General features: G+C 39.9%; 1 protein-coding gene across 1 annotated transcript; it reads right to left on the bottom strand.

The window, feature by feature from the left end:
- Positions 1–3,621: 3,621 nt before the first annotated feature.
- On the bottom strand, positions 3,622–6,074 carry irx4a (iroquois homeobox 4a). Its single transcript, XM_016242296.1, has 4 exons — positions 5,739–6,074; positions 5,341–5,447; positions 4,610–4,935; positions 3,622–4,245 (listed from the first exon to the last, which is right to left on the bottom strand). Exons 1-4 carry the CDS (start codon positions 5,985–5,987, stop codon positions 3,629–3,631), a joined length of 1,299 nt encoding a protein of 432 aa, XP_016097782.1. The 5' UTR covers positions 5,988–6,074; the 3' UTR covers positions 3,622–3,628.
- Positions 6,075–11,943: the final 5,869 nt, after the last annotated feature.

The following is an 11,943-nucleotide window of genomic DNA, read 5'->3' as shown; positions in this document are numbered from 1 at the left end:
ATGGTTCAGAAAAACACACATTTCAAATCAGTGATTACGTTTTATTTATTTTTAGGTTAAAGAAAGTGAGTGTGTGTCTGTTCTGTTGCAGTCAAAGTGCTGGAAATAGACCTGTGCTACACTTCTGCAAGCATCACTTCTGTCACCTTGGTAATTGCAGAAAGGTCATGTGGTATTGTGCGGAGCTCTCAGATTTATGTACATCATTTGAGGATGGATCAATAGTATATGCTGTTTTCATTCGTCTATGAAAGGCATAAGAGAGTTAAGCTTGACCTTTGCCTCCGTATCCAATTGTGTTGCAAAAGATCAGTGGTAAATACAAATAAGAGCGGCTTGAGTGTTTCTGTAAAAGCAAAGATAAAAACAAGAGGTCGGGCGCGAGGGGAATAAGAACACTGATGCAGTACCATGTAAGGAAATATTACTGAGTTCCTCTGACAAATCAAAAGAAGTGTTTGAATGGCTCTTGTTGGAGCGGCTGAGATGCAGCTGGCATGATGCACACTCGTGTGTTTTCTGACTGCAGAAGCTCTCCTGCTGGTTTCATTGTATGGTAGACTGGTCTTTACGCCACATAGAAGAGAGAATTTGAGAGATTCTCCACATGCTGGACACTTTAATCTCTAGACACTCATAATCACTGTGGGTAAAGATGAAGAGGTGTTCGATTGACACACAGACTCGGTGTTCATGCAGGGTTTCTGAAGCTCTTCAGATGCTCTGACTGACAGACTTGTTCACCACACGCTTCATACCGTTCACGAGAGCTCACGATTCCTGCAACACAATTCAGCGCTCCTCCTTTCTCACGCCATAGACGTCAGTCTGTCATTCCCTCTCTTTCCTTTTCATAATCAGGATTTCTGTTGTTTTCATCTTCTATCTAACTCTAAATGATTAAATGATTTCAATGATTCAAATCATCCACATTTTCCTTTTCCTTTTTTTATTTAATTTTTTATAATACAATAAATGAAATCATGGTTGCTTACAATGACATTGAATGAAACCAATCTGCAAACGTTAAATTACTCACTGTTTCAATACTGTTTTCATTACCACAAGATGTAAATATAATGTGTGTTCAAATGGTTTTACTGCGAAAAAATCACTTTCTGTTTCTAACCAAGTTATATTCAATTTTGCAACTTTTTTGCAATCAGAAAATAAAACCTAAAACTCTACAATAACCATAAAATGAACTAGAACAACTTTAATACTTCTTCTTAATGTAAAAAGTACTGTAAGTGCTTTTATAAAATCATAAACATCACATTTATGCATTTAAACCTTTAAAAAACTTTTAAACATTTACTTCCATTGTAAGTCTCTCACTATATCCCTGAAGGTTTTTTTTTTCAGAGCCAGCAGATCAGATCTTTACTTAGCCTGGCAACATTTTCACTGGCCACACTAAAAGAAAGTTCCAATAAAAGCTGGAAATGCAGCTATAATTTAAATACATAACAGCTATATATTTATAAATATATGTTTGATGGACAGTTATCTCAAGCAATGCAACGCCTGAACGAGTAAGTCAAACCATCACATCTCCTCCCCTCTCCATGCCTCTCCAAACCCTGTTTTATGCAATGCGCACAATATTTTATAATTATATGCAATGGTATTTTATCTAAATCTGCGCTGTAATTTTAAATTGTTTAAATTTTAGAAAAAAAATATCTTAATGTCTTAGAATTTTAAAGCATGTATTATTATTATTCGTTATTATTATTATTATTATTATTATTATTATTATTATTATTATCATCATCATCATTATTATTATTTAAAATATATGCGTAAAATAACACATTAAGTATGAATAAATCTGGCACTTTAGATTTTAAATATATATATTTTTTTGAGTGAAAAATAATTATCTTAATTTTTAGACAACGAAATATAACACCAACAGCACCATTTGTTGTGCAGTGCGTTGTAGGGAGAAACATTTTCAAATGTCTCTGTGCAGGGGATCGTTCAGGAGAAGGTCTCAAGCGTTTGGCTTTCACATTGAAATTCATCAGCGAGGGCCCTCTCAGCGGACCCCAGTCCTCCAGGGGCCACACTTTCACCATCACTGTCAACTCCTGCCTTTGACTGCGTGTTTTTGCCCTTTCATCTGCACCAACTAATTCTCTTGCCCTTTTCACTTAGAGACGCGCCCCGGTGAAAAAGCCTCCGAGTGCAGAGGAGCTCCAGAAACTGAGGGGTCCGTGTCAAGATGAACATCTCAAATGATCTCTCCTTCTGCCATATAAACAGCCTGTCTGCAGAGCTCAAGTGCTGGTCAGGGGGAAGGATTTGGCGCTTCGATGATATTATCAGAGGCAGAGAAAGAGAGAGCAGAAATCGATAGAGTGAAGTGAGTGATGACTGAAAACATCCCAATTACAGGCTGGTTATGGCGGGTTAATGGGGCTCATCCAGCGCTGTCTTATGGCTCCTGAGGGCCTCATCTCTCCCATCAGAGGACGCGAGAGAATGATAAACAGTTATCGGGGGATTATTACAAAGCCAAACACAGTGAACACGAAACAATCACTGCTGAGAACATCGTATACATTATTTAGAGTGGACAGTCGGCCCATTCGTATCGCTATGCCATTACTTTGGCCTAATGATATCAAATTTACATTTTCAATTACTTTTACATATTCAATATAACATATCAGTCTTTTTATAAAAACGGAAACGTTGTGCATATACAGTTGTGTATTTTATGATGCAAATGCCAATTTACAAGATAACATGTGGCGACTTTCTACTTTTTAGTGACAGATATAAAATAAGAAGTAGTATTAATAATGACAAGTAATACTTATATTCTCATAAGCTGCATTTGTCACTGAATCGAAGCCAGCAGGTGGATCTCATCCGTGAGTTCAGCACCAGGGACAGCGACTCTGATCGATACACAGAACACAAGCTGAGAACAATCCACCGTTTATTATAGTGAGCAGATTTGAACATTCCCCGTTTCGAGGAGATCTGTGCATTTGTGCGATGCTTTCGTAGCAGTGACACGTGTGAGTCGTTGCGACAAGGTCCGAGTTCGTCTAAAAGAATGATCAATAAAAACTAGCAACATATGCATGCCAAAGAAACGATAAAAGCCGGAACGAAACTAGCCTGTGAACTTTTTTCAGTCTTTCAGAACATAAACTTCTAGTTAATTTACACAATCAGAACGTGCGTCAGCCAAACCAATAAATATATATATATATATATAAACCAACCCCTCGCCAGTGAGATGTCAACACAGCAATAAACGCATACATTTCCCCATGATTTTATGTAACAAAACGTATTTAAAAACTAGCAACATATGCATGCCAAAGAAACGATAAAAGCCGGAACGAAACTAGCCTGTGAACTTTTTTCAGTCTTTCAGAACATAAACTTCTAGTTAATTTACACAATCAGAACGTGCGTCAGCCAAACCAATATATATATATATAAACCAACCCCTCGCCAGTGAGATGTCAACACAGCAATAAACGCATACATTTCCCCATGATTTTATGTAACAAAACGTATTTTGGGCCCATCTATTCACAGTCTGGCATTAGTTTGTGAACTGCAAGCGTAAACAGCTATTCCAAACAGTCTTTGTGGTGTGCTAGGAGCAGAATATTTTATTCACCCCCTTTGGAAATGTCATACTGTCCTTGCTGGCCTCTTGCTGTCCAAGCGCTCCGGTCTCTAAGATCGACCCTTTGGTCGAGGTGGTCCAAGAAACCGTAGTGTTCGTGTGTGCTTGGTTTAAGGAGCTGTGTCTAAACAAGGGGTCGTGAAAAACACCATCTACCCAGTTTCTGAGAGTCGTGACAGGTGAGTCCTGCTGTCTCTCCAGGCCGCTGACAGGTGAGGAGGCGGGGGGCGATGGCTGGCACCGAAGCATACACGAGGAGTACTCTGTTGGGTTCAACGAGGTCGCGGTCTGGGCCAGAGACCAGATGCGCGGTTTGCTGTCTAGTAACGCAAGGCCCTGCTGCTGGAAGCACGCTTTGCTGTGCTCGCAGTCTTCCGCGGTGCTCTTCAGGCCGCTTTTGGCTTCGAGCAGACCGGGGATGGAGAGCTTCGGAGGCGCTTCTTTGAGGCGGTCGTCGGTGGTCGCCATGTGTGCGTTCATGTGGAAGCGGTGCTTGAGCTCACACTCGGAGCTCTCAGACTCGATGGTGTCAAAGTCGTCCAAGTCACTCAGCTGGAGCTCCTTGTCCTCTCGACTTTTGCTCTCTGTTCAGAAATAGCGACAGAACGTAAGTGGAGAGCGAGAGAGAACAACATATACAAGCCTGTGCATTAGGCAACTGAACACCCGAGACTTCCGCTGTTATTAATATAATAATACTATTTTTTTAAACAATTTTTTGCATTATATAACGCTACACAAATAATAAGTTATTATACAATAAAATAGTCCTTCCACCAGACCTTCACAAGTTTGCGCTTTCAGCAATATTCGTCAGAACTCAAATAGCTCAGTGCTATTTTGTAAAAAAAAAAACATTAAAAAAAAACAACAACAGGGTAAATAGGTCTAATAATAACCTAAATTGATATGACAGAATAGGCTAGTGAAGAACGGAATGGAGCTGACCGTCATCGTTGGTTTCACTTTTGATTTGATCTTCTTGCGACCCTTCCTCATCATCCTCATCATCATCATCATCGTACTTCTTATCGTCGGAGCCCTTGCTTCTCGGTGGCCATGTCATCTTGTTCTCCTTCTTGAGTCTTCTTCTGGCGTTGGCGAACCAGGTGGACACCTGCGTGAGGGTCATCTTGGTGATGATGGCCAGCATGATCTTCTCTCCTTTGGTGGGATAGGGGTTCTTCCTGTGCTCCTGCAGCCACGCTTTTAATGTGCTCGTGGTCTCACGCGTGGCGTTCTTCCTTCTGCTTCCTCCCTCCATAGATCCGTACCTGTGGCATGAACAGAAGGTGTGGTGGGGAAAGTGTTTTCTCAGTGCAACAGAGAAATGCAAAGACTTGCATTTCCTTAAGACCTCTACATTTCCACGCATTTCTATTTCTTAACAGCGCGAACACATTGCTTGATCGAGTGCACCGGGGCCGAGTGTCTGTCCATTAAAGCACTTCAGGGGAAACCCTGAAGGCCAAACATGATATAACATAAAATATACATCAAAGACAGTGACCTGACATTCAAAGGAAATTCTGTTATTGCTTTAATTTCCTGAAGAAAAAAAATGATTGCGCTTATTATTGCATCAATATGTTGAGCGCTGACTATGACATTGATCCAAATGAACCGAGTCATGTTAACTGTCAATCAGAAGACTCCTAATGAAGGCCGCTATTCAATACCTGTCATACTGGTACTGTCCCAGGGTGGGATCATAAGGGTAATATGCGGCAGCCTGTGTTATACCCGCATGCGCAGACGCACTTCCATCTTTGGCATCAAACGTTCCCTGGAAATAAATACAAGAGCTGTCAGCAATTAAACTTTACATTCACCATGCTTGTTGATATAAACATGGTAATGAGCAAAATATGATGCTTATCCTAAACACGGAGCCCATGGAATTTAGAAAACAGTCCATAAAACTCATCAGTTCTGCAATCATTCTCATTAATATTCTTATTTTATAAACTTTCATTTTTCTCTGATGTAGAAACGCATTCCTTATACAGAGTTATGGTGATCTTAACAGAATGCATGCTGTTGTTATCGTTTATAATCGCGCATGTTCTAAACTCACCAAAGAGTAGAAAGCGGACGCGTCAGCGCCGTAGGTAACATAGTTCCCGTAGCCCTGGCCGCCGGTGTACGGGCTCCCGTAGACTCCCAGCGCGGCGGCGGAGCTCAGCTCGTGTCTGGCGGTGGCCAGCAGTCTGCTCTCGTACACCGGGCAGTAAACGGGCGTCTGCGCCGACGAATCCGAGATGGATCTGGTGCTCGACTCGCAGCAAGATGTCAGGGAGTTGGTGGTCATGAGGAACTGGAACATTTGGAAATGTCACAGCATGAATAAAACAGCCACCTGCAAACCTGTACGAGTTTGCAAAACGGCGAAAATGCATTGAAAGTTGGTTTTTGGCAGAAAATAACCCGTGACATTTTATGTCAAGTAACATCAGCTCTATGATTGATTCCTCCTCACTCACACTAGACTGCAGAGGAAACAGGGAATGCATTCGTGAAGTTTGATGGGCAAGCTTTCTGTATACATTTACATTATATATATAATTTTTGTATTATAGATTTTTTTTCTGGTGTTATTTGGGTCGCTATTAAATATTGAGACGCACTAGTATAAGCTTTTAGAGGATGATGAAGTCTGCGCTGGAGTTCGTGCTCTTGTTTTTCGTTAAAGATGTAACGAAGCTCGGCTCTTTCGGACAGATGGATCAGATGTGACGGGCTGTATTTAATATGGAGATACGTTCAAAACGAATGCAATGCGGTCCGAGACACTTAAACATGATTTAAGAATAGCTCTGAACAATGAGACAAGTTTAGCCAAATATCTGATCGGATAAGCAGGATCCCTGTCGTGCATGCATCTAGAGGTACGTCTCATCAGCATTATAAGCTGCATGGATTACACCTTGAGAGGACATGGCATCCTTTTGTTGTCTCCGACAAACCAAGCGCAAATCACTCACCGGACGGCATGCTTCCTCCTCCTCCTCCTCCTCCTCCTCCAGCTCACAGGAGAAGCACAGGTCTATACATCTCAAAGGTGTACACATAAGTCATATATCTACATCCATTAAGACAACTACAAATTGGTTTAATTAGGGCAAATAAAATACAATTACTGAAGAAAATGAACACATTTGAGCAAATGCACATGAGGAGCAGCACTGAGCAACTCTGATTAATTCATGATGCTGAATATCAGTTGCTCTGAAGTCTGCATCTTTAAAATTTGAACATGTTTTCAAACATTACTTGGATGAGGATGGTTGTGATCAGTGGCATAACATTAGCTATATTAATTGATTGGCATAATGCACCTTTTATTTATTTTTTTTTTATTTTTTTTTGTTAAATCCAGGAGTCAGGAATACTCAACATTACTGTTTTCACTAAAAAGTGTGATTTTTTCTACTTATTTTAAAAACACGAGTCATCCAGTACAGCACAGGGGTTTTGTAGAAATAAAACAAATCAACTTAAACAACAGTTAGCAGTGAGTTAAATTAATTGCATTTATTCATATTTTATATATGGGATCTCTGATACTCCAAACAGCAGTAATGCATTTGTTTGTTATGGACATAGTGTCTTATCAAATGCATACATATATTATAATCAGTAATTATAAAGAATTCAAGCTAACAAATTCATCTTTCAGACCCCAATCAGAGCATGAGTTTTATATAATCACATGATATTTCGAGGATTTGCCTTCAGGTCTGTGTAAATCTGACTCTCAGGACTGATCCTGTAACCGTGTACTAAACCTTTAACAAAAATTAAAATGGAAACAGAAAATATCAAATCAAATCAAATTTGAAATAGGGGTTTATTCAGGATAATTGGGACATTTTTTTCCAGTCATGTCAATGGCATAAAGTGTTCCAATTTACCTGAATTCACTGATACTAAAATAACACCGGTGTGTGTGTGTGTGTGTGTGTGTGTGTGTGTGTCAGGATCTTTTCACTTTATTATTGCTCCAGTCTAGCTGGATAAATGCCATTTTCCATGAATCCTTTTTCTTGGATTGCATTTCACATTGGGTTATTTAATAGCTGTAACTGACTGTGAGCATCTGTGTGAAACACGTTATCGTGCTTGCAGATGCACATACTAAGAAATAATGTTGAGACAGTGTTGAAATGCCTCTATTTCTAATGTATCCCACACTGTAATGACAGACACCCGTCTGCCTGTCACAGCAGAACAGAGGAGAGGTTTGCTTTCTTAAATCCTCCTCTCAGGTGCGTCCGTGTTTCTGCGGCGGTCGAATAGATATTTAGGAGAATGTGAAGAGCCTCAGGCGATCTCGGCTCGGGGATCCGCTTGTTTACCAGCAGCAGAGGGAACGAGACAAAGCCAAGCAGAAATGCACAAGTCAGTGACTGCGAGCAGAACAGATCAGGAAGAAGTTCCCGAGGGAAAGAGCTTGTCCTGCTCATAACTGCCAAGAGAGTTCCCGCTTTACCTGCCTGCCTTTTCCTTTTTTCCAGCCAAAGCATGCGGCTTAAAAAGCAACTACATGTTAAATAGCTATTAAAATTGTATAATTTTAATACTTGCAGGTAAAAATATTCAAAGGTTCCCTGTTTCCCGTTCCGTGATTGAAGGGACTTGTGATTGAGTTTCCACACCGTGCTCCCGTCTGCACCCCAGAGCCTATTCGCTTTGATATTAACATGGCTCTGTCATTAGAACGCATCCCATTTGCCCGATTTATGGGTAAAATAAGATGCTGAATGAGACAATACAATGCATTTGTGTTCTGAAGCAGCGTGATGAATTAATAATCGTGAGTGCTGAGGCTCCGGATAATCGTAGCCTCACACGCTCTAATGTTCCTCACAGGCCTAAATATGAGGCTGGCTATTGTAAAAGTCATGAATAATGTCTTTTAAGTGTTTTGTGCAAAGAAAAGTGGGGCAAGATGGAGAGTAAATGCGTTGCGTGGGTTATTTGGGAAAATGCATTTTTCTTCCAGACTGTCCGTCTCTTTCTGATGGATTTCTGTTCTCTGCTGATTATTCATTCATTTGTGTAATGAGCTGAGGCGGGTCAGGAGTCGTGTGCTGGTTCTGAAGGTCTCGTCCCGAGCTGGATCCGTCTGGACTGATCGGTGGACTGAGACATGGCTCTGATTGACAGGAGGCTTTGTTAGATCTATAGTGATCTATAGTTAGATCTATAATGCTGGGAATGTTAACGGATCACTCGCTGCAGGTCCAGGTGGAATCAGGAAGAAAGCGATAAAAAAGTCACATTACTTTAAAATTGAAAAACTCAAAAACAGTCTGTGTGGGACAACCAATATGCAGGAAACCATTCCGTTACCATTAAACCATAACACAGGAAATGACATCACATGCAGGAGCCTTGTAGACCCTCATGACTGTGTGTCAGGGTCCAGGACATTTTTTATTACAATGAAAAATTAGTTCATTAAGGTGTTCACAATTTCATAATATATGTTAGTGTTACTTTAGTATTTATGATAAAGTACAGTATTTGTTTATTTTTGCCTATATACTTTTTATTGATTTTTAGTTTTAGTGTATGAAATTCAGATAAGTTTATGAAATTTACATGCGTGCATAAAATGTGCTCTATAAATAAACTTGCCTTGCCAAGCCAAGCACTTCAATTTAAACAAAGCAAAAATAAGGAATGCTGAAAAAGTGTAGTAAGTAAGAAAAAAAAAAAGTTGCATGTGCGTGTTTATCGTGAAAAAAAAAAGTTTTAAAACTTGTAGGTAAGTATAGGTGTAAGAATACCCCCCCCTCAACACACACACACACACACACACACACACACAATAAAACAACAATTAACAACAAAAAAAACTAACTTCATGTCATGCGGTTATAAATTCTAACATTCTGGTATGTTTGTTCTCCTTTTCCCTCCTTTTCTTCATCTCAAAATGTTTTTTTTGGTCATTGTAGATAATCCAGTTTAAGCAATTGTTGCTGTGTAATTTAAACAGTTAGTTATTACAGATCAGCTCATAAATCACACATTAAATATGCCTTAATGACACATTCAAAGCTGATTTAGGGTCATTTCCATGCTTCCGGACATGCATTGAATACATTTGGTTTGTAATTGACTGTATCTGCATCTAATGCAATATTCTGCACTACAATATAATTTTCCAATCTTGTCAATGAATGTCATTGACTGTCATGTGTGTAAAACAAAGCTGTATAAATAAACCGAGCTTCAATGAACAAAAACTCCCACAAAGGTGCGTCTGAAGTGTGAAGTTGAGGTGGCTGAAGGGAGGATGGTGAAATGACATTATCTGCTGGATTTTGGAGGACGCTGTGCTTCTCTCTCACTGCCTTGTTTATTTTCCACCTGAATAAGCACATTTGAATTGATTTGAGAGGAGTGCTGATGTTTACATTAGCATGCATTACTGTGTCACGCTGCCTACGCTCTCACAGCAATGACGAGCGGCCATCATCAACTCCCCTTCTCCTCAACACTGCTCCAAATAATATTCATAAGCCACACACTCGCGGCCCGTAACCGCCAGGCTCTTCTGATCGCTGTCTGTGAGATCTGGCTGTTGGGACTGGCCTCTAATCGGTTTATTTGAAAAAAAAATCTCCTTCCTTTTCTTCCACTCAATAAACAGCATGCAGTGTTCTTGGTGTGAATCCATTTGTAATTGGATCCGTTCTCACTTTTGCTTTTTTGTTGTTATTGAACTTGACACAAAGTTCAATGGAAATTTACCTAAATCTGCCAGTCTGCTCTAGAAATGCAAAGCCTGATCAAACGGTTCAATTGAATTCAGTGTTTTCATGCCAAGGTGAAAAAAAAAAGAGGAAGAAGATTTAATTTAGAAGCACAGAACTGTGTAAAAATCCACACATGTATCCATTAAAAAATCCTTTAAAAAAGGATATATGGAATTTTTTTTAATGGCTAGAGAGGTGACATTTTCTCTCTTGTTGGCTTATTTTATATTATATCTTTCAACGTGTCTTTTTTTTAAAGTCAGGTATTACAGATTTTACTAAAGATTTGAACAAGCCTATGAGTGCAATATGCATCATCAGTATTGTTGTTTCATTGTACTGCAAGAGAATGCACATGTTTATCTGCTTCAACATGTGATGCAGTCGGTTCAGCAACTATCTTTGATACCCATTTGGAGACACGCAACTAGTGTTTCTGGTGCTCCAGTCTTGAGGAGCGAGTGCTGGCTGAAACTCTTGATGGCTGCTGTCTAATGGAGCAGAGCGAGATCTGCTGCTCTCCTCAAAGGTTAATGTGTTCAGAGTGTAATCTCCTCATAGATAAACGCTTTGGCCAGCGTCTCCTCTGTCCACAGGCTCCACATTATCTGTTTTCTTACTGTATCAAAGAATCTACACACTCCTATTTTTTCAACCCAGGCTCAACAAAATGTAGTTTCATCATCTGTAACTGTGTAAAGCCCCGTGTAGTACAGAATGAAGCTAACATATTATGATGCAGCCCATCTACACCTTCATACCCACCTTTTCTTCTCCATCTCCGAAGCAGCATGACCTGCGAATACTTTCAGAATCTTCTGCTCTGTGAAAATCTGCAGAGAAGCTCATTTCACTTGACTTTTGTTGACCTACTGCAACTTAATGTAAAATTAACGAATGATAGCTTTGATTTGAATTAAAGCAGTTAAACTAGATTTGTCAGATGGACAAATGGTGAAGTTCTCTCTTTATGTGTCTATTAATGGAACAGAGTGGAGCCGAGACAGGACTGATTGAGGCCCATTCCTCTGGGCTTTACACCTTTCCTACCTCCACCTCTCAGTGCAGAGTGACATTACACATAAATGCCCCATATCCATGAACGAGACCTCAAACACACACACACAAACACGAACACACGCACACACACACACACACACACACACACACACACATGACCTCCCTAAGCCCCAAACCATTATTCCTCCATCTCTTCTGTGGCGTTGAGCTTTAAATCCAAACTCTGCCTCTCTCTGCTCTGTGGAAAGCAAGGTAACAAAGAAAAACAAAGAGAACTATTAGATACGTTAGAGCAACTATTTTTTCCAGTCGTACCTCAAAGGTCATGACCTTCACGGCTGACCCTAATTGACATCATACACTGTAATGGTAACCTAAAATGTGCTTATGTACAAACCCAATTCCAAAAAAGTTGGGACACTGTACAAATTGTGAGTAAAAAAGGAATGGAATAATTTACAAATCTCATAAACTTTATTTAATTTTATTCAC

Source organism: Sinocyclocheilus grahami, unplaced genomic scaffold (genome assembly GCF_001515645.1).
Source record: "Sinocyclocheilus grahami isolate Dianchi unplaced genomic scaffold, SAMN03320097.WGS_v1.1 scaffold654.1, whole genome shotgun sequence".
Classification (NCBI taxonomy): Eukaryota; Metazoa; Chordata; class Actinopteri; order Cypriniformes; family Cyprinidae; genus Sinocyclocheilus; species Sinocyclocheilus grahami.
Note: the sequence above shows the minus strand (reverse complement) of the source record. Positions and strands in the feature narration are given on the sequence as shown.